This window comes from Girardinichthys multiradiatus, chromosome 15 (assembly GCF_021462225.1).
Source record: "Girardinichthys multiradiatus isolate DD_20200921_A chromosome 15, DD_fGirMul_XY1, whole genome shotgun sequence".
Taxonomy (NCBI): domain Eukaryota; kingdom Metazoa; phylum Chordata; class Actinopteri; order Cyprinodontiformes; family Goodeidae; genus Girardinichthys; species Girardinichthys multiradiatus.
The window spans coordinates 23747307-23769421 of record NC_061808.1 but is presented as its reverse complement, the minus strand read 5'-3'; the positions used below and the strand labels follow the sequence as shown (position 1 = coordinate 23769421).

General features: G+C 42.1%; 2 protein-coding genes across 3 annotated transcripts; one reads left to right on the top strand and one right to left on the bottom strand.

Moving 5' to 3' along the window:
* Positions 1-8429: 8429 nt before the first annotated feature.
* On the bottom strand, positions 8430-14605 carry slc25a47a (solute carrier family 25 member 47a). 2 transcript variants are annotated; one of them, XM_047388380.1, is made up of 6 exons: positions 14468-14605; positions 10736-10779; positions 10573-10644; positions 9926-10105; positions 9531-9795; positions 8430-9412 (listed from the first exon to the last, which is right to left on the bottom strand). In XM_047388380.1, the coding sequence occupies exons 4-6, from the start codon at positions 10082-10084 to the stop codon at positions 9099-9101; spliced, it is 738 nt and encodes a 245-aa protein (XP_047244336.1). In that variant the 5' UTR covers positions 10085-10105; positions 10573-10644; positions 10736-10779; positions 14468-14605; the 3' UTR covers positions 8430-9098. The 2 variants fall into 2 exon arrangements, with proteins under 2 accessions (XP_047244336.1, XP_047244335.1); XM_047388379.1 differs by lacking the exon at positions 14468-14605 and adding an exon at positions 11206-11398.
* LOC124882163 (mitochondrial basic amino acids transporter-like) lies at positions 12253-21224 on the top strand. Its single transcript, XM_047388377.1, has 4 exons — positions 12253-12791; positions 14554-14597; positions 16152-16235; positions 17914-21224. Exons 1-4 carry the CDS (start codon positions 12764-12766, stop codon positions 18676-18678), a joined length of 921 nt encoding a protein of 306 aa, XP_047244333.1. The 5' UTR covers positions 12253-12763; the 3' UTR covers positions 18679-21224.
* Positions 21225-22115: the final 891 nt, after the last annotated feature.

Genomic DNA, 22115 nt, shown 5'->3' with positions numbered 1-22115 from the left:
GACAGCCCTACAACATCCAGAGACTTGAGGTACTCAGGGCGGATCTCATCCACCCCCGAAGCCTTGCCACCGCGGAGCTTTTTAACCACCTCGGTGACTTCAGCCTGGGTGATGAAAGAGTCCAACCCCGAGTCCCCAGCCTCTGTTTCCACCACGGAATGCGTGATGGCAGGATTGAGGAGATCCTCGAAGTACTCCTTCCACCGCCCGATAATGTCCTCAGTCGAGGTCAGCAGTCTCCCGCCCCCACTATAAACAGTGTTGGCAGAGCACTGCTTCCCCCTCCTGAGGCGTCGGACGGTTTGCCAGAATCGCTTCGAGGCCAACCGGTAGTCCTTCTCCATGGCCTCACCGAACTCTTCCCAGGCCCGAGTTTTTGCCTCTGCCACAGCCCGGGCCGCAGCACGCTTGGCCTCACGGTACCCGTCAGCCGCCTCAGTAGTCCCACAAGCCAACCACAGCCGATAGGACTCCTTCTTCAGCTTAACAGCATCCCTTACTGCCGGTGTCCACCACCGGGTTCTGGGATTGCCGCCACGACAGGCACCGCAGACCTTACGGCCGCAGCTATGGGCAGCAGCATCGACAATAGATGCAGAGAACATGGTCCACTCTGAGTCTATGTCTCCAACATCCCCCGGGATCTGGTCGAAGCTCTCCCGGAGGTGGGAGTTGAATACATCCCTGGTCGAGGGCTCCGCCAGGCGTTCCCAGCAGACCCTCACTATGCGCTTGGGCCTGCCGAGTCTGTCCGGCTTTCTCCTCCTCCAGCGGATCCAACTCACCACCAGGTGATGATCAGTGGACAGCTCAGCCCCTCTCTTCACCCGAGTGTCCAAAACATGCGGCCGAAGGTCTGATGATACGACAACAAAGTCGATCATCGACCTCCTGCCTAGGGTGTCCTGGTGCCAAGTGCACTGATGGACACCCTTATGTTTGAACATGGTGTTCGTTATGGACAATCCGTGACTAGCGCAGAAGTCCAATAACAAAACACCACTCGGATTTAGATCGGGGAGGCCATTCCTCCCTATCACGCCTCTCCAGGTGTCACTGTCGTTCCCCACGTGGGCGTTGAAGTCCCCCAGCAGAATAATGGAGTCCCCGGGAGGGGCACTATCCAGCACCCCCGACAGGGACGCCAAGAAGGCAGGGTACTCTGCACTACCACTCGGCCCGTAGGCTGAAATGATAGTCAGAGACCTCTCCCCAACCCGAAGGCGCAGGGATACAACCCTCTCATCCACTGGGGTAAACCCCAACACGAGACGGCTGAGCTGGGGGGCAACAAGCAAACCCACACCAGCCCGCCGCCTCTCCCCGTGGGCCACTCCAGAGTAGAAGAGAGTCCAACCCCTCTCAAGGAGATGGGTTCCAGAGCCCACGCTATGCGTGGAGGCGAGCCCGACTATTTCTAGTCGATATCTCTCGACCTCCCGCACAAGCTCAGACTCCTTCCCCCCCAGCGAGGTGACATTCCACGTCCCTAGAGCCAGCCTAAGCATCCGGGGATCGGGCCGTTGAGGTCTCCACCTTCGTCCGCCACCCAATCCTCTTTGCACCGGTCCCTCACGGTTCCCCCTGCAGGTGGTGGGCCCACTGGAGGATGGCCTCGCGTCTCACGTTCGGGCTTGGCCCGGCCGGGTCCCGCGAGGAGCAACCCGGCCACCAGGCGCTCTCCGACGAGTCCCGACCCCAGGCCTGGCTCCAGGGTGGGACCCCGGCTCCGCCGTACCGGGCGACGTCACGTGCCTCGATATTGTGTTCTTCATGAGGGGTTCTTGAACCATTCTTTGTCTGACCCATCACCTAGAACCTGTTTGCCATGGGAGACCCTACCAGGGGCATTTAGGCCCCAGACAACATAGCCTCTAGGATCATTTGAGCACTCAAACCCCTCCACCACGTTAAGGTGACGGTTCAAGGAGGGGCCCAACCACAGTGTTATTTCTAATTTCATTTTGCATTCCTAAAAATAAATCAAGTTTATTTAAAATGTAATATTCTGGGTGCATGAAATCTTTCTGATTACTGCCATGCAAACTAAACACATGAGAGTCTCCCATCTTAAATCACTGTTGTTTATTCCCAGATTCTCTGTGAGCAAAGGCAGCGAGAAATCTATTAAAAACAACTGCGACGAGGTGTCACTCAGATCTGGTCATTTCACAAGCAGAGACCCTGCAGCTTTATTAAATGAGATCTCTAGATGCTTGTATAATTGTGGTCTGTTTTGGATCCTGAGAAAAGACACAGAGGGTTTAATTAAAAACAACTAACAAAGACAACATTGAAGGGTTTTCTCATTTCACAGTATGCAGTGCTGTTCCTAGAATCTCAGGAAGTCTCCTATTGTGAAGGATTGTGGTTTATGGATCCCAGCGCTGGCTTGGAACTGCAATAAACGCTCAGAGCTCAGTTGACCCTGCTCCGCTTTATGTATTGCCAAACTGTTAACGCTTGCATATGAAAGCTTGTGAACTACACATGACCTCCCGTAATTACTGTTAGGTCACTTCTGAATAACTGATAGCAAGTGTTATCTTCCTTAGTTGTGAGCCATGTCTTGAAGTTGTGTTTACAGCCAAGCTAATGAGTTTTACGTGTGTACAAAGGAATTTGCCTATCAGACCATATGAGACATCACGTTAGTTGTTGTTTACAGCATTTATTCAAAAGATAGTCTCAGAGCTGGAACTCCTTGGTTGTTTCCCAACATGACCCTACCTCGTCCACTTAGTAAATCTGTTGTTCAATTAAATCATTACAGTTGACTTCTTTACAATAGATCTTTAGTGCTCCCATGAAGTTATAAATCATGACCAAATTACAGATGTAAAACAGATGAAATCCTTACTTTAACACATATTTCAGCAGAAGTCAGTTCTCACGGGTAAGAGAAAGAAAGACAGATGGAGGTTTTTCGCAGTAATAATGTTTGTGGGCCGCTCAGCGTGATGGTGGTTTCATTAATCAGCTCTTAAAAATGTTTTCAGGATTCTCCTTGATGTTGCTTGTGTTGCAGTCTGATTGAGTTAATTATTTCAGAAAATAACAGGGTTGTTTTTCTCTCTTTCTCAGTTTGGTTGATATTTGAAAAGATGACAAATGGGTTTAAAAAGGTTAGAACTGATCTGAGGATTTTCAGGATGGAAATCCTAAGAGAACTTCCTCCACATGTATTCATACCTCTGGTAAGGATGTTTGGAGCCTTAAAGTAAATTCACCTCTTATTGCAGCAGCATAATCTCATAATTTCATCATCCTTGCTGTGCAAAATAAACATGGGTCTGTATCCAGCCTTGTTTGTTCAGTCATTTCAAATCTTTTTTTACTGCTCTAACTACAGATAAGGTCATATCTTTGCAGCCTTTTACTTATTTAAAGTGCCTTTCAAAAGTATTCACATCCCTTAAACGTTTCCCACATTTTGTCACGTAAAAACCAGACTATGTATTTTATTAGGATTTTCTTTGATAGACCAACACAAATTAGTGCCCAATTTTAATATAAACACATATGTTCTGTAAAGGCTTTAAGAGTTTATTCTTTACATCAGTGAACAAATAACATAATTGAGATGAAGGAACACAGCACACAGGTCAGGGATAACGTTATTGAGAAGTTTCAAGTAGGGTTAGGTTACAAAACAATATTCCAAGGTCTGTACACCTCACAGAAAACTATTCAATCCATCATCCGTAAATGGAAAGACTGGCACAGAGTCAAACCTACCAAAACTTCGTGGTCCACCTAAACTGACAAGCCAGGCAAGGAGAGCATTAATCATATAAGCAGCTAGTAGGCCAATGGTAACTCTGGGGGAGCTGCAGAGATCCACAGCTCAGTTTGGAGAAACTATTGAAAGGAAAACTATTAGCTGCGCACTCAACAAATCTGCCCTCTATGGAAGAATATTGAGTTTTTGAAAGAAAGGTCATATGGAATTTGCCACAAGCCAAGACCCTGCACACACTTTGGTGGTGGCAGCATCTTGCTGTGGGGAAGCTTATCTTTAACAGGGACAGGAAGGCTGGTTAGAGTTGATGGTAGGATGGATAGAACTAAATAAAGGGCGATCCTGGGAGAAACCCTGTTAGATGCTGCCAAAGACTGTTGACTAAAGTGGAGGTTCACCTCACATCAGGACAATGGCCCTAAACATACAACCAGAGCTGCAATGAGATGGTTCCTGGACTCAGGGGTGAAATGGGATAAATCTTGGAGAAAGTTGTTCGCTCAGATCTGGCGAAAGACCAGGAATTTGGCTGTTTGGATTCGCCTTTGAGAAGCACCAGCGAGACTCTCAAGGCTGACGGAAAATTAAGAGTCAGCCTAACCCAAATAATTATTGTTTTTCTGAATCTGGCTCCCCTGCACGGCCTTGATGGCTGGCTATCATCAACCTCTCCTGGAAGTTATGTAGACATGACGCTCTGCTCCCTCTGCCCCCTCCCTTCCCTGAGGACATCTGTGGACCTGCTCAGAACTTGGCTGATTGATGTACATTCCAACATACCGTTCCAATGGCCTCTGGGACAGTGCTTCATGGACTTACTTGCACACACTCACTTGCACACAAACACATGCTCAAGATAAACATATGCACCCCCTCACACCACCTTCACCGTTCCCAGCATGATGTTGTTTTGTAAACTTGTTGCTTCTTTGTGCTGAGGTTTTTTGCAATCTCAAACTGTATCCTGCTAAGGATAAAGTGTGAAATATGATTTTTTTCCTCTACTTACCTAATGTGGCCTCTTTTCTCATCTAGCGAGGGCAGCGCCTGTGAGTGGGCAGCAAAGCCTCGGTGACCCGTCCCCCCCCCTTGTCTTGTGTCATGATGTATGTTTGGATGGGTTGTACTTGAATTCTAATTTCCCCTCGGGGATCAATAAAGTATCTTTGAATTGAATTGAATTTAGATCAAAGCATATGCATGGGTTAGAATGGCCCTGTCAAAGTCCAGACCGAAATCAAACTGAAAATTTGTGGCAAGGCTTCATGTTCACAGACCAATGGTGCCCAATTTGACTGAGCTAGTTATAGAAAGCTGGTAGAGACACACCCAACAAGACCTGAAGACGGAAGTCCTTGAGATGGAAATACACAAAAAAACAAGAGTTTATTTATTAGGCAGACTGGTTTAAGATGAGAGAAAAGCAACTATAGCTCAAACAACCTTGCATTAAAACTAGAGTATGTGGAATACCATCTCTGAATTCAAGTGGTACAATGAAGCAGATGGGCTACAGCAGCAAATCACCCCTGTCGGCCCTAACAGGAGATAAAAACATTGCTTGGGACAGCGATTCTCTTTCTCAGCTGCAATATTCAGACTGGGTAAGAATTTGGCCTAAACAACATGAAAACATTGATCTATCATGCCTTGTCTCAACAGTTCAGGCCAGTGGTGATGGTGTTTTAGGCCTCTTAGTCCCAAATGGGCCTTATTTAAACACCATACCTGAGAACTGTTGCTGATTATATCTATTTCTTTATGAACACAGTGTACCCATCTACTGATGACTGCCTGAACCATGCACCATGTCATAAAGCTCAAATCATCACAAGCTGGTTTGTTGAACATTGACAATGAGTTCAATGTACTCCAATTGCTTTCAGAGCCACCAAGCTCAATCCACCTTTGGGATAATCACATTCACATAATGGATGTACTGCAGACAAATCTGCAGCAACTGTGTGATGCTGTCATGCCAATATGGACCAAGATCATTGAAGAATGTTCCTGACACCTTAGTGAATCTAAGCTAGGGCTGCCCTATACTGGAAAATCCTGATAAATATTGCAATGATGATACCGGGTGCGGTCTATGCCTATTTTCTTCCTTCCTCCATTTCTCATCTCTTTTTAGCATTTTGGGCGATGTCATCTGTTTCTGGTGTCTTCATCCGCTGTCATGAGATTCTATCCAAATGACTAAACATTACATTGCTCCAACTTATGTTTTTCGATAAAAATATTGCACGCGCTGATATTGCTATAGCAATATAGTAGCAATATATTGTGCAGCCCTAATCTATACTATGAGCAATTAAGGCAGTTCAGAAGGCAAAAAAGGGTCTAACCTTGTAGTAGCTAGGCATACCTAGTAAAGTGGCCAGTTAGTGTAAGTGGCATCTTAAAATGTTTTCCTGAAAAAAAAGACATGAGACAACATAAGGGATTGAGATCCCTAGTTTGATATGCGATAAGCGAAAATCCTCCGGAAAGCTATTAATTATGCTGTAAAATATTAAGAAAGAACAGAGTCTGGAAATGTTCTTTCCACCATGGTTATTAATGTGTTGGCATGGCTCAGCTGCTGCTCCTTTTATCTTCTGATATTTGATATTCATTTCTGCAGAATCTTCAATCCCAAACTGGATGTTTGCTAGCTAAATATTTCAGCCTCTGCTTGTTGACATCATAAAGTGTAAAACCATAATGCAGTAGGGCTGCAGTGGCGCAGTTGGTGGCACTGTTGCCTTGCAGCAAGGAGGTCCTGGTTTGACTCCCGGCCAGGGGTCTTTCTGCATGGAGTTTGCAGTTTCTCACCGGGTACTCTGGCTTCCTCCCAGTCCAAAAACATGACTGTTAGGTCTCTAAATTGCCCTTAGGTGTAAATGAGTGTGTGCATGATTGTTTGCCTTGTACAGGTCCTTCTCAAAATATTAGCATATTGTGATAAAGTTCATTATTTTCCATAATGTCATGATGAAAATTTAACATTCATATATTTTAGATTCATTGCACACGAACTGAAATATTTCAGGTATTTTATTGTCTTAATATGGATGATTTTGGCATACAGCTCATGAAAACCCAAAATTCCTATCTCACAAAATTAGCATATCATTAAAAGGGTCTCTAAACGAGCTATGAACCTAATCATCTGAATCAACGAGTTAACTCTAAACACCTGCAAAAGATTCCTGAGGCCTTTAAAACTCCCAGCCTGGTTCATCACTCAAAACCCCAATCATGGGTAAGACTGTCAACCTGACTGCTGTCCAGAAGGCCACTATTGACACCCTCAAGCAAGAGGGTAAGACACAGAAAGAAATTTCTGAACGAATAGGCTGTTCCCAGAGTGCTGTATCAAGGTACCTCAGTGGGAAGTCTGTGGGAAGGAAAAAGTGTGGCAGAAAACGCCGCACAATGAGAAGAGGTGACCGGACCCTGAGGAAGATTGTGGAGAAGGGCCGATTCCAGACCTTGGGGGACCTGCGGAAGCAGTGGACTGAGTCTGGAGTAGAAACATCCAGAGCCACCGTGCACAGGTGTGTGCAGGAAATGGGCTACAGGTGCTGCATTCCCCAGGTCAAGCCACTTTTGAACCAGAAACAGCGGCAGTAGCACCTGACCTGGGCTACAGAGAAGCAGCACTGGACTGTTGCTCAGTGGTCCAAAGTACTTTTTTCGGATGAAAGCAAATTCTGCATGTCATTCGGAAATCAAGGTGCCAGAGTCTGGAGGAAGACTGGGGAGAAGGAAATGCCAAAATGCCAGAAGTCCAGTGTCAAGTACCCACAGTCAGTGATGGTCTGGGGTGCCGTGTCAGCTGCTGGTGTTGGTCCACCGTGTTTTATCAAGGGCAGGGTCAATGCAGCTAGCTATCAGGAGATTTTGGAGTACTTCATGCTTCCATCTGCTGAAAAGCTTTATGGAGATGAAGATTTTATTTTTCAGCACGACCTGGCACCTGCTCACAGTGCCAAAACCACTGGTAAATGGTTTACTGACCATGGTATCACTGTGCTCAATTGGCCTGCCAACTCTCCTGACCTGAACCCCATAGAGAATCTGTGGGATATTGTGAAGAGAACATTGAGAGACTCAAGACCCAACACTCTGGATGAGCTAAAGGTCGCTATCGAAGCATCCTGGGCCTCCATAAGACCTCAGCAGTGCCACAGGCTGATTGCCTCCATGCCACGCCGCATTGAAGCAGTCATTTCTGCCAAAGGATTCCCGACCAAGTATTGAGTGCATAACTGTACATGATTATTTGAAGGTTGACGTTTTTCGTATTAAAAACACTTTTCTTTTATTGGTCGGATGAAATATGCTAATTTTGTGAGATAGGAATTTTGGGTTTTCATGAGCTGTATGCCACAATCATCCGTATTAAGACAATAAAAGACCTGAAATATTTCAGTTAGTGTGCAATGAATCTAAAATATATGAATGTTAAATTTTCATCATGACATTATGGAAAATAATGAACTTTATCACAATATGCTAATATTTTGAGAAGGACCTGTATGTCACTGTGTTGCCCTGAGATGGATTGGCGAGCTGTCCAGGGTGTACCCTGCCTATCGCCCATAGACTGCTGGAGGCACCAGCTCCCCACTATAGAATAAGTGGTATAGAAGATAAATGAATGAACCATAATGCATTAATAAGGAGGTCCACAAAGTATTGTCAAGCTTTATTGTACATATTGACTGTTGTTATAAAAATAAATAACACAATGCAATTACTTATTTCCAGCATTTAAAGAACCCTGGTTCCCTCTGTAATCCATTGTGTTGCTCCAGCAGTGAAAAATATCAGTTTAACCGAGTTAATTTAAATCCAATAATTAAACATATTTCCTTGTAAGGCTTAAAAAAGCCAGAGCATCTGTCAAATGCAGGATATGATTATTTGCACTAGTTTGATCTATTACAGCTGGTTTTGACTGTATTGCAATATGTTTGAGTCACTTGTAATTGTTTGTATGCTAAAAGCAGTGGAAGTAAAGTATGTTATTTCCATAGGGACGGACAACCCGTGCTCTCCAAAGTGTGCATACAGCAGCCGATTCAGGACCCATAATGGTTCTGCAGGAAGTAAAAAAAGTCTCAAATTATAGCAGATTATGAAGAGTATGTTGTAACAATTAAGTCAGGGATGCCATCTAGTGGTCAAATGGAGATACGTACAATCTGCTACCAGCTGTTCTAATGACTGATGCAGTTTCCCGGCTACATATTACCTGACAAAGTTTTTGGAAAGTATAACGTGTAACAGCCTCAGTGATCACTGTGGAAACAATCGCTCCTGGAATCCTGCATATGCAGCACTGGGACATATGAAGTCTTTCCTATTCCCAATCTATATTAGGCGAGTCAACACTTTCCGGTCCAGTTCGAAGAAAACCACTGAGGACCTCATATGTGAGAAACACAACCATGTTGACTGGGAATGCACGCAGACAGTTGATTCCCAAGCTCCTGAAGAAAACTGCAGCTCCCTCCACTCTCACCGTCTCCACGATGCAGTGGAAAAAGCCCTTGTACTGCTTTGGCCCTTGCGCGCCGTCCATCTGCAGACGGGCTTTTATCACATCCATGGGTGTTGCGACAGTCCATCCTGCCATTCCTGCTACTCCACCAGCCAGCAGCACACCACTCCAGTCTGAGGGAAACAAGATGTCACCATGGCATGTTTTATATTTTATGTTATTACATGTCGATTTGATTCTGGGACTTCAAATTACCACAAAAACTGGATGGAAGAAGCTGCTTTCACTCACGTAATTTCTTATTGCTGCCGCCTGACATCCATTCCGAGACGGTTGCATAAGTCAAAAAGTAGGTGGCATATGATGGGCCGTCTCTCAGCATGAGTGGCAGAGCTCCTCTGTAGAGCCCTCTAAACCCCTCATCTTTTACAATGCTCAGCAGACAGTGAACCGCTCCGTGGTACTTTGGTCGGAGCGTGCGGGCTCCTTCTCGCATGGACTCTGTCTGACACTGCAGACGAACTTTCACTATGTCACCTGGAGACATCACAGACGTCTGTGGGAAACGGAAAGGTTCAGAGGCACATGAAGCAAAATGTATTCCACTTATCTGAGGATCATTTTACTAGTGAAATTAAGTAGATGAATAAGGCATAAGAGGTAGTTTGTGAACTTGTTTCTTTTACCTGAGCTACACCTCCAGCCATCCCAGCTAAGAAGACTTCCAGTTTTGTGTTTGGGCTCCAGTCGGCTCCCCTTGCCTGCTTCATACACTGCAGACAGTTTCTGTAAGTGCCAAACACCACCGAGGAAGTCAGAGAGACTGTGGTCAGGGGTAAAGACATGCCTTTGAAGAAGCCATGCACCTGATCAAACAAAGGTCAGGAAAGACAGACAAAAATCTTTTATTTCATTGTTGGTTTTTTCAGAAAATGTATGCATTTTTGCATAAATGGGGTTCCAGAGAAATATTTTCCTTTAGATTCAAATCAAGACCCTGACTGGTTCACTGCAAAACTTCATGTTCACTTCAAGTCAGAAGACATATTTTTGTCAAATTCAAAGATTACTTTAAACTTTTAAACAATCAGGGTAAGATTCTTACATACACTTTATTAAAAAATATAATGTTGAACATATTAATTTAAAGATGTTTTGTGTAAATACAGCCATACAGTAAAACTGTGGTATTTTTACTCAAAGTGATAATTTCAAAACGGCCTACAGAGAGCCTTCAAATCTATGTCATCATCTGCTCTAACTAGATTTTAACTAAACCCATAAACTTGCGTTTAAATGTGCTAAATATCCGGTGTCCAACATTTGTACTTACCCCTTCTTTTGATAATGTCTCCACTGCACACTGATACACTCCAGTGAACTGCTTCTGAGTTTGGATTCTGACCTAAAAAGGTAAGAATAATATGAAAAGGTAACACCTGTAATCAATGAGTCAGGCATCTGCCATCACAGTCTGTGGCTAAGCCTTACTGTACCTTCACGGTGTCCAGAGGGAAGCCCACAGCGACTCCACATGCCCCTGTTGGTTGGCATCATTCATGAGCAAGGTCTTGTTTTTATTTGTTTAGTTACTGTGCTAAACTTCACAATCATACGGATGACCATGCAAGGGAATATTCACTAATGATGTATAAAAGATTTTTTATTTTTTTGTCATTTTGTATGAAGTTGTTATACGAAATAACTTTATGACAAGCAGTATGAAAAGTTGGCAGATCTGGTATATGGCTTTTATGTTTTCCTTTAGGTAGCAATGCCTGTGGTAGTTTTAAAACCGGTTTAAATTAAAAAGTAGGTAAATAAAAAGAGGCGTTGAATCACGATTATTCTGATCTTTGCATATGTCGTTACGTAGTTGTCACACCAAGTCTGCATCGGCTAGCTATTTACCAACTATATCAGTCAGATGCTAACAACCAAAATGGTGATATCCTTTATCCTTTACCTGCAACCGATCCAGATAAGAAATCCACGATGTGCATCTTGTAATGCAGCGAGTGATCAAGCCATTCGTGAACTGAAACTCTGGTTCGGTAACCTTGACTGTTTTGCTGTTACGTGACAGCCGGTGTTGTGTTGCATTAAGCTCCAGACAACATGTTTCCGCATCGTTTGCGCTTCTACAAACTGTTTTACGGTCACGATGTAACGCCATGGTGCATTCAGGACAGCTCGTACAAATATTATATACATTTAAATAGTCCCAAAATCTAATGTACTACTGTATAAATAATATCCATGACCATTTTAAATTATACAAAGTTTTGTTAAGTGATCAAATCTGATAAAATCAGAAAATTTCAACAAAGCCCTAATCTAAAACCAATGTGGATAAAATTGTTCAGGCACTTTGAATTAAACTTCTCTATGTCGCTGAATAGTAATTAACCAGATGCAGGAGCTTAAAGAAAGGGGACTGAGACTGAAATTTTATTATGAACCTAATATATTTTCTTAATAAATATGACCGCAAAATCTGTTGAAATTGTCAGCAAGAACAACTGTGTCTGGGTAAGCAGAGCAGTTGCAGGCGTGTGATTATCAGCAGTCCTCTACCGTACCCCCTGACCTCATCTCCATACAGCCATGGACCGACTGAGATGTAGTGAAACATTTTATGTACACTAGAGGCATTTAAAAATAGATCATCTAATATACTGTATGTACTTGAATGCACCACAAGGTGTTTCTACTGTGTAGAAGCACAATGGAGTGACAGCAGGGCAGAACCGGTGGGGAAACAGGTCTTCACAGTAGGACTTGCTGCGATACAACACCCGGCAATGGAGCTTCGCTGAAACAACGAGACTGTGGCTCGGATTTCACCCTAATGTAGGCAAGGTACATCTGTCCTGCCGCTAAGAAAGCCCTTTCAAACCTATTCGTGTCATTAACAATATTATTCCGATCCTCTATAAATGTCTCACACGCGTACCCTAGGATTTGTAAAAAAATAACGTGTATTAAACGTATTATTCTCCTGAAACCAAATTGAAAACATCACGCGGTCATATGCCTTACTTCAGACGTGTGAGCCAATAAATGACGAGTAATACGCCTCGAGCGGGGTGTCGGCGTTTGCTCTTCACTCTGATTGGACAGAAACTTTACCCCAGGACCCCTCTGGAGTCACTTCTTCCTGTGACGAAAGCTCGGTAACAGAAACACTGTTCGCATAGGCTGCCAGCAGCACCGCGGTTATTAGAGGCTGAATAGATTGACAAGAAGGCTTTATCTGAACAAATCGAGGACAACATTTAGAAAGCGTCGCTTTTCTACGTCCGTAGGTTATTGAAGTGAAACCTGAACCAGCTAATCGGTTCTGCTAGCTAACTGACGGCTTCAGCTAACGTTGGATCATTAGCTGGAATAAACCGCCAGAGATCACAGTTCGTTTAACAGCATATTTGACAGTGTCTCGTAAATCATATCTAAAGGCCTCTGAGAGCTTCTGTCATTAGCAACAGCAAACAATAACGTCTTCAACAAGCTGAAGTGCGGTGATGGACTTCGTTGCAGGATGCATCGGAGGTAAGTTACCGCAGCAGGGATCCATCCTATCAGCTCTTGGTGGATAAGAGGGTTAAAACCGCTGATTTTCATTAAGTTCACAGTAAACCTACAAGGTTGAGTAAAGTTTATTGTTTTATATTGCTTCTCTCTGTTATGCAATATCATAAATTACTTCCTAACTTTCATAGTAATGAAACACGGTTGACCAACTGGGCTTCTAGAACCTGCAGTGTAATCAAAGCATAATTCAAGGCTTATATAAGCAAGAGCTGCTTAGTAAGTCTAATCGTCCATGTTTCCCTCATTTGTTTAGATGATAACAAAAAGTATCAGTTCAACCCAAAACATCATGATAGGGGTGGCTCAGATGTTTCAAATATAATGACAGGGCAGATATTGCATCAGTCAGTCCACACCCACACCCAGACCAATCCCGTGGTTTCTTTATTTACAGTACCTGACGCTATAGATCATGGTTTGGTTTTTTTTTTTCACACGTGAAACGCTGTGATGTCAAATCTGAAGCCGATGTTGTTACAGCTTTGCTATTTTAAGCTCATATATAAAAAAATATTTTGGATGTTTGGAGTTCTTCAGGCTATGGAAAAGCACCATCTTCACCTTGATTTCTCAGATCAGATCTTTACCAAGTTGAGGAGGTCAATGACCGTTCATCAGTGCGTCAAATACAAACACTTGTGTTCTGTTCCCGGTTTACTGTGGAGACTCAACTCTGAAAGGCTTTTCTTTACAAACAGGTCATGTGTCAGAACAGGTGATTATGTGGGATTAATCTGCTCTGTTTATTTACAGTGTGAGTCACGAGTGAGTCTCTGGCTGCCAAAGTTTTGTTGTACATGTTATTGGATTGGAAAATAAGATATAAAAAAATTACACTTATGAGACCGTAGATAATCCAGTTTAGATTGTGCACTGTAGCGTTTAATATATGATTAAGGCATCATGTTGACATATAAACAGCTACTGCTAATTCAACCTTCTTGTACATGTTTTCCATATTAATGCTTGATGTAGTTTGTCATTAATAGTACAGTACATCAAAACACATGCTGTATTAGTAGAGACTGTTTAGTAGCATTTTTTATACCTGAAATTAGATTTTTTGGTAAGAAAATTAAACGTTTGATTCATTTATCCTGAAAGATATTTTTAAAAGGTAAAGTAATCAGAATTTGTTTCCCGTCATTTTGTATACTGGAAAATAGAAGCTGGAAAAAAAGCACTGGTGATACACTATCCTCATGTGATGCACAGGCATGTGTTACATAACATTCAAAGGCATGCTAAACAAGGTTTATAAGGTGTTGAAGTCCAGTGATTTTGCACTGGGTGAAGTATTGCCCGTTTCTGGAGGACATGGCACCATCGTCTAAAATTAAACCACAGTAAACGTTTAGCCTTTTAAAGATTTTACAGGTTAGCCAAAGAGAGCTTGTAAGACGTTTATGAGTAGCTGGACAAAAATATCACAAAACTGCAACTCTGAGTGAAATCAGCATTGTTGATGGCTAACATCTTCTCTTCTTGTTGTGTATACATAAAAAATGGTTTTCCGAAGTATTCACATTTTGTCCCTCTACAAACTTCAAAGTAGTTTAATTGGATATTATGTGACAGATCAACTCAAAATAGTGCACAGTGGAAATACATTTTATGTTAAAGAGTGCTTTTACCTTAGATGACCTTAGATGATGTATTCCTTAAAGTAATGGCTTTAGAATAAGATGATACCAATGATTAATGGATATGTTGTCCATAGGTGCTGCTGGAGTTTTGGTTGGACACCCATTTGACACAGTGAAGGTAAGAAGTACAGCGTATTCTTTGCAGGGGTTCTTCTTTCTCTTTACATATACACTGAACAAAAACTTTTGCTGTTACTTCCATTTTTCATGAGCTGAACCCAAAGATCTAAGACGATGTACACAAAAGGCCTATTTCTTTTGAAGATTGTTCACAAATCTGTCCAAATCTGTGATGGTGAGCACTGCTCCTTTGCCGCACAGGTGTGGCATATCAAGATGCTGATTAGACAGCTTGATTATTGCACAGCTGTGACATAGGCTGGCCACAGCAAAAGGCCACTTTAAAATGTGTGGTTTTCTCATACAGCACAATGCCACAAATGTCACAAGTTGTGAGGGAGCGTACAGTTGACATGCTGGCTGCAGGAATGTCCATCAGAACTGTTGCCTATGAACTGAATGTTCATTTCTCTACCATGAGCTGTCTCCAAAGGCTTTTTAGACCATGTGAAGGCGCACCAGCCAAGGTCGCCTGAGACCAGCCACCTTGACAGCTGCTGCAACAATCTGTTTGCATAACTAGAGGATTTCTGCACAATCTGTGAGAAATCATCTCAGGGTAGCTCATCTGCATGCTCGCCATCCTCTTCGGGGTCTCGACCTGACCTTCTCATCGTAACATACTTGAGTGTGCAAACGCTCACATTCGATGGCGTTTGGCACTTTGCAGTGATGTTCTCTTCAGGGATGAATTACGTTTTTCACGGTACAGTACAAATGGCAGACAGCGTGTGTGGCGTTGCGTGGGTGAGCGGTTTGCTGATGTCAGTGTTGTGGATCGAGGCCAACTTGATGGCGGTGAGGTTATGGTATGGGCAGGCATTTGTTATGGACAACGAACGCAGGTGCGTTTTTATTTATGGCATTTTGAATGCACAGAGATACCTTGACAAGGTCTTGAGGTCCTTTGTTGTGCCATTCATCCACAACCATCACCTCATATTGCAGCATGATTACACCCCATGTTGCAAGGATCTGTATACAATTCCTGGAAGCTGAAAGCATCCCAGGTTCTGCATGGCCAGCATACTAACCAGACATGTCAGCCATTGAGCATGTGTGGGATGCTCTGGATCGGTGTAAACGACAGCATGTTCCAGGTGGTGTCAATATCCAGCAACTTTACACAACCATTGAAGAAGAGTGGACCAAAACTCCACAACAACCTGATCAACTCTATGCGATGGAGATGTTCTGCACTGCATGAGGCAAATAGTGGTCACACCACATACTGACTGGTCTTTGCACCCCCCATACCCCCCTAATATATTGAAACTGCACATTTTAGAAATAGACATTTTATGTACATAGAAACTCTTAGATCTTTGGGTTCAGCTCATGAAAGATGGGAGCAATAACAAAAGTCATGCTTTTTATATTTCTGTTCAGTGTATTTTAGAAAAAACATGTATAACCCAATCAATTTAATTATTTTACACATATAAAAAAACATAGGTATAAATACCAAAAGCATTATGGGTTTGCATGCAGATATTCTACTTTTGTAATTTATATTTATTTTGATGATATAAACAAAAATCTTCTCATCCAGGTTAGGCTGCAGGTCCAGAGTGTTGATAAGCCCCTGTATCGAGGAACTTTCCACTGTTTCCAGTCCATCATAAGACAGGAGTCGGTATGTCAATTTAATTCAGTTTATTTGTCAAACGTAATACCCATGCTTCAGTCCAGAAAAATACTGAGAAGCAATCATGGTAATGAGATTAACAAGTAATTTTTCTGTAAAAACGTCTCATTGTCTCTAATCAACACTTTGCAGTTCATCTGATAAAGTTGATCTCTAGCTAGGATTACAAATCTTTTCCACAAGAAGTAATTAGATGGAAGAAAACAGTTTAGAAAAGTACAAAGCTGCTTGTAGGTAGCTGCCTAGTGCTTGGATCAACCGAAACACAGCATGCTGGATAACCTGCTATTTTGAAACGATGTGCATGGATTAATAAGGGCAGTCATAGGCTATGTTCACACAGCAAGCAAATGCGACCCATATCCGACATTTTTCATGGCTGTAAGAACGACCCAATTCCAATCTTTTCACCAACAAAAAAATTCAAATTGTGCCACTTTCATATGTGGTACTACACTGGATACGTATCCAATAGTTTTTAAAGTGTCCGCAGTCAGAATGGTCATGTCGCATTTCATCCAACATTTACATCATTGTCCTGGTTCCGACTACGCTTCAGCACAGACTTCTCTACAGAAGAAGCAGTCGCTGTCCACAAAAGGCCATTGTTAGCTGTGCTCTCCTTTTTCTTACCTTTCTTCGTCTTTTGACGATGTGGTCATAATATTGTCGGCTCCCATTGCTCAACAACTTTATAATGACAAAGAGAAGCCGATGCCCATTATGACTCCCGTAAACAGTGCGCTGCTGTGTGATGTCAGTCTGATGGAGGTAGCATTTAATCAGCAACAGCCATGCAAAGAAAAATTTCAACTGAGCATCAAGACCAGCAGTGTGAACATACAACTCTTCACATGTTGTCATGGTATAATTGCAAACTTTAATGTATTTCATTTAGATTTTATATAAAAGACCAACACAAAACGATATGTAATTGTGAAGTAAAGAAATAATACAGTTTTCACATTTCCTTTACGAATATAACTGTGCAAATGTGTCATACATTTGCATTCAGCCTACCACAGTCAATATTTTTGTAGAATCATCAATTACATAAGCAAATATTGCAAGTGACTGTACCAGCTGCAGTTTTTCCACTTTTCCTTTATAAAAAAAACTGAGTTTACTCAGATTGGATGGAAAGCATCTATGAACATCAATTTTTTAGTCTTCGCATATATTTTCAATTAGCTTTTACTCTGAACTTTGACTGGGCCATTCAAACAAATGATTATGCTTTGATCCAAACCAGTTCTGGGTGTCTGTTTGTGGACATGGTTCTGCTAAAACACGAACCTCTGCTCAAGTCTGGGGTTATTCCAGTATGGCCTCGTACTTAGCTCCACCCATCTTCTGCCCAGTTCCAACCATCTTCCCTCTCCCCACTGAAGAAAACTTGCCAACACCATGATGCTGAGACTACTATGTTTCATAGTGGGGATGCTAGCCACACCTAGCATTTTGATGTAGGTGCTGATCTATTACATAAAATCCAAATCAAAAGCGTGTAAGTTTATAGTGTTGATGTGAAAAAATGGTGTGAATGTTTTTGCTAGGCATTCTAGCTGTAATCGGAAAATAAACAGTGTTATTTGATTAAAAACAATGAAATGCAAGATTAGCTTCTGTTGATGTTACTGACTACTACTGTTGATGTTTCCTGCAGCTGTCTGGTTTATATAAAGGCATTGGATCTCCCATGATGGGCCTTACGTTCATTAATGCTATAGTGTTTGGTGTCCAGGGCAACACCATGCGTCTGCTTGCACATGACACCCCCACACACCAGTTTCTTGCTGGTGCTGCGGCAGGCACCATACAGTGTGTCATCTGCTGCCCCATGGAACTGGCTAAAACTCGCATGCAAATGCAGGGCACCGGGGAGAAGAAGCCTTCTAAGAAGCTGTACAAGAACTCCCTGGACTGTTTGGTGCGCATCTACAGACGCGAGGGTTTGTGGGGTGTAAACAGAGGAATGCTCACCACCCTCATCCGCGAAACGCCTGGTTTCGGAGTGTATTTCTGGGCCTATGACGTGCTGACACGCAGCCTGGGGTGTGAGCCCGACAACCGCTACATGATCCCCAAACTGCTGTTTGCCGGAGGCATGGCCGGCATCGCCTCGTGGCTCTCCACCTATCCCGTAGACGTGATCAAATCTCGGCTGCAAGCAGACGGGGTGGGCGGAGTCAACCAGTACAGCAGCATCGCAGACTGTGTGCGGCAGAGCGTGAGGAAGGAGGGTTACATGGTGTTCACGCGAGGCCTCACCTCCACGCTCCTACGGGCCTTCCCTGTGAACGCAACCACCTTCGCTACCGTCACCCTGGTCCTGATGTACGCTCGCAGGTCGGAGGAAGGCTTATCAGACTGTGAGCCGGCTCAGCCTGGCCACCATACGCAGATAAAGCAGCAGCCTTCCAGCCTGTAACTGTGGAGGTCTAACCCTCAGCCTTGACACTTAAAAAAACACACGCAGAGACGAATGAAACCCCATTAATGCTTGCTGACTCTGTTACTGTAGATTAACCATTCCCAGCTGTGAGTCTTGGAATATCTTGTATAAATGAGCACTTGATATATTTATTTTTTTGTCAACTTTTATTCTTATAAATATAAAACAAACACAAATCTGATGGTGTTTCTGGATAGTTTGTACAGTGTAGACACTGGAAAGTCCTATATCATAGGTATTTACCATATCTTGAAATGTATGGTTTGCAATGTATCTATATACCAATAATCTTGCTGTTTTGTTTTTCTATATTTGGAGACATTTTCCTGGCTTATTGAGTGTTTTTATTCTTGCCAAGGATGCTAAGCCGTTGCTCAAGTTTTACATGAGCTCTAACCCCTGAAGAGTCCAGGGGTTAAACTGTAGCAGAAAATTAACGTGGAGAACATCTTTCTGTCTATCTAACCAAAACAGCATTACAGCTGGAGTATCATCATCACTGAGGTTCTGTTGGATCTACAGTAGTATCCACTGTAGAAAAGAACCGCCTGGTATGAAGGTCTGTTTAGTGTTTGTATATAAATCAATGCTGCAGATGTTTTTTGTTTTTTTTTATGTTTGTTGTACTGTCTCTTAGTTCTGTATGGTTACAGTTAGTGGTTTCATCTCTTGTTTCAAAAGCTGTACACATCATTACCTCCACAATTATTGGCTTCCCTGGTAAAGCTGTGGACAGAAGCCCTAAAATAAGTGGTTGTCGTTGAGGTTTGCAGATACAAAGTTCTCTTAACAGTGAGCTGTAAAGATATGGTTGCCTCCCTTACCTCGTTGAGTCTTGTTTGTCACAGTTCACGTTGTTACTCAACTCTTTTCCTAACCTGAAGATCGGCACACATCAGCCTTGCTTGAGTTGCATGTTGTTCGGTCTCTCTTGTAGAAATGGCCCTGTGTATCTCATATTTATACCCCATGGAAACAGAAAGTCTAATTTACTAGTTAAAGGTTCCTAGACGCCCAGGCCAATTTAGAAATTGTTAATTTTATGTTAAGGGAATCATTTGGCTGCAAAATACCTTTGCTTATGTGTTAATTTTTGTTCTCACCGATTAATTGTACCCAGAGGTCAAATTTGAAAGGCAGTTTATTTTAAGGTTATTCACACATCTCTATCAGGGGTACCGATAATGCACTGGTTTTAAGGTCTCTTGAAGTTTTATCTTTGAAAAGTTTTGCATCTTTTCCATGTGTCCGTGTGGGCCTGGTGTGCTCGGGATGATGTGCAGTGTCCATTTTCTGTTTATACATTTAATTTTTCATGTAAGGAAAGCAAGTGTAGAAAGTTTTCTGAGTCTGCAAAACAAGCACAGTTTATGTCGTGGTCCCTCATGGATGTTTTGTTTGGCCCTGAAAAGACTGCTAAACATGTTTATTTTCAGCATGGTTCTGTTACTTCAGTAATAGCTTTGTACGTGGTTTGCAAAGTGAGAAAATGACATCTTATAAAAGCAATAATACGGAAACAATAAATGTGATGAAAATGTTCAGACCTGAGTAGAAACCTTCAGAAATCTTCCGCTCAATGGGTAATTGAATATGAATATATTTGTATTTTAAAGGTAAAAAATGGTGTTTGAATGTTCTGTTATCACATTGTATTTGTGTGCAACAATATTATATAACCTGTACCTTATCTTGGTCAGAGCTTTAATCAGGCTGCAGGTTCTCCATCTGTAACAGAGACCTGAAAGTATTGTTAAAGGATGGCAACTGACTGCTTCATTTGTGTGTGTGTGTGTGTGTGTGTGTGTGTGTGTGGGTGCCTTCCATCATATGATTTATTGTTTGTATTTAACCCAACTGAGCAAATTTTATTTGCAAAAGGCAGACTTATGTGTATGTTCCCTTCAAGGCTTTTAATTGTCATAGATGGACAATATCCGTCCTAAAAGGACGTGTCGAAAGTTGTACGGTTTACAAAAAGTTAAAGCACTGCTGCCACTTGTGTACGAAACACTCCCGATGGAGAGGAGAAAGTCCCAGCTGCACTAAAACCTCAAAAATGTTGAATGTAAACCACCTGTATTCACATACTGATGGTCCTATGAATGGCGATGTGATTTATTGACATTATTTTGGGGGTTTCTGATCTCCAAAATAAATCGTTGATGTTTAATAATCTTAAATGCTGCTGAAATGCTTGTTTGTGCTATAGTCCCAGCTCATTATGTTAAATGAAGATGAAGAAAGCGGTTTCTTCTTATTTCCAGCTTTGTGACAATAACATGAAAACCCAATGCTGACAGAGCCAATCCAGCTGATGTGAGAGATGCAATATGTACAGGATTTAACAGTAAAATGTGAGACTTATTTTGAAGTGCAGCATCTAGTTTTCCATGAATGTCTGAGTGTAAAGGGTTTCGGAAAGTTGTAAATGTTTTATTAGAAACTAAAGGCATATTTTTCTCCTACAGAACCTGTTTCTGAGACTCTATAAATGAGGGAATAAAAATTATTTATCAGTTTTCTGTGTATTTTATTACCACATGCATTTCATTATCAAAATGTATTTAATTAGTAGCACTAATAAACACAGAATATATTGGTGATGTTATAGTATTTTCTGAATAACAGGGTTCCTACACAGTCTGGAAAAGTATGGAAACAAATGTAAATAAATTTATATATTTTTTTGTGTCCCTACACTTTCTTTTACTCTTCCTCCCCTTGCTTCATTCATTCCTTATATACGTCCATGTCTTCTTTTTTTCCCTTCTTGTCTGTCCTTGTCTCTTTTCCTTCCTTCCTTCCCTTGTGTCCATCCTTGTGTCATTTGTTCTTTTCTTGCTTGTATTAAACCTTCTTCACTGACCTTCTTATTTCCGTTTTTGTGTCCGTCCTTTCCACATGTCTGTCCTACCCCCTCCCTCTCCCTTGTGTTCTTAATTTCTACATTTATGTCTCTTTGTCCTTCCTTTCTTGCATCATTTAGCGTTTTCCCATTGTCCTATCTCCTTCCTTCCTTCCTCAAAGTTCCTTGGTTTGCGGACTTCGTATTTAAAACCTGCCTGTTGTGTCAAAATTAACCCCAAACTTATTTACTTCAGTATTTTATATTCTAAGTTAAATACAAAGAATTGGGAATTACTGGGTGTCTGCAAAAGTATGGCATTGTTAAATGAAAGCTGTGTAGGAAAGCTGGAAAATATTATTGTAAATTGTGTTTTTATATAGCAACTTCATTTCCCAAAGTAATGTTTTTGATTACATTCAGCAGACCTTGTGCTTTGAATATTTTAATCCCACGTAGTGTTATGTAAGTTAAAGATTTGCTTAAACATTTATTTTTTTATCTGAAGCAAATTTATTGACAAAGCTAAAAGGGCAAAAAGTGAGCAGCAGCATGTCTTATTCTG

Bases quoted from the DNA above. Each gene is read 5' to 3' on its own strand.
- slc25a47a (XM_047388379.1), bottom strand. From the start codon at position 11,242: ATGCACATCGTGGATTTCTTATCTGGATCGGTTGCAG. The intron at 10,780-11,205 runs GTAAAGGATAAA...GCCAACCAACAG, and splicing joins CTTATCTGGATCGGTTGCAG to GGGCATGTGGAGTCGCTGTG. The intron at 10,645-10,735 runs GTACAGTAAGGC...TTACCTTTTTAG, and splicing joins TCCCTCTGGACACCGTGAAG to GTCAGAATCCAAACTCAGAA.
- LOC124882163 (XM_047388377.1), top strand. From the start codon at position 12,764: ATGGACTTCGTTGCAGGATGCATCGGAG. The intron at 14,598-16,151 runs GTAAGAAGTACA...CTTCTCATCCAG, and splicing joins ACCCATTTGACACAGTGAAG to GTTAGGCTGCAGGTCCAGAG. The intron at 16,236-17,913 runs GTATGTCAATTT...TGTTTCCTGCAG, and splicing joins CCATCATAAGACAGGAGTCG to CTGTCTGGTTTATATAAAGG.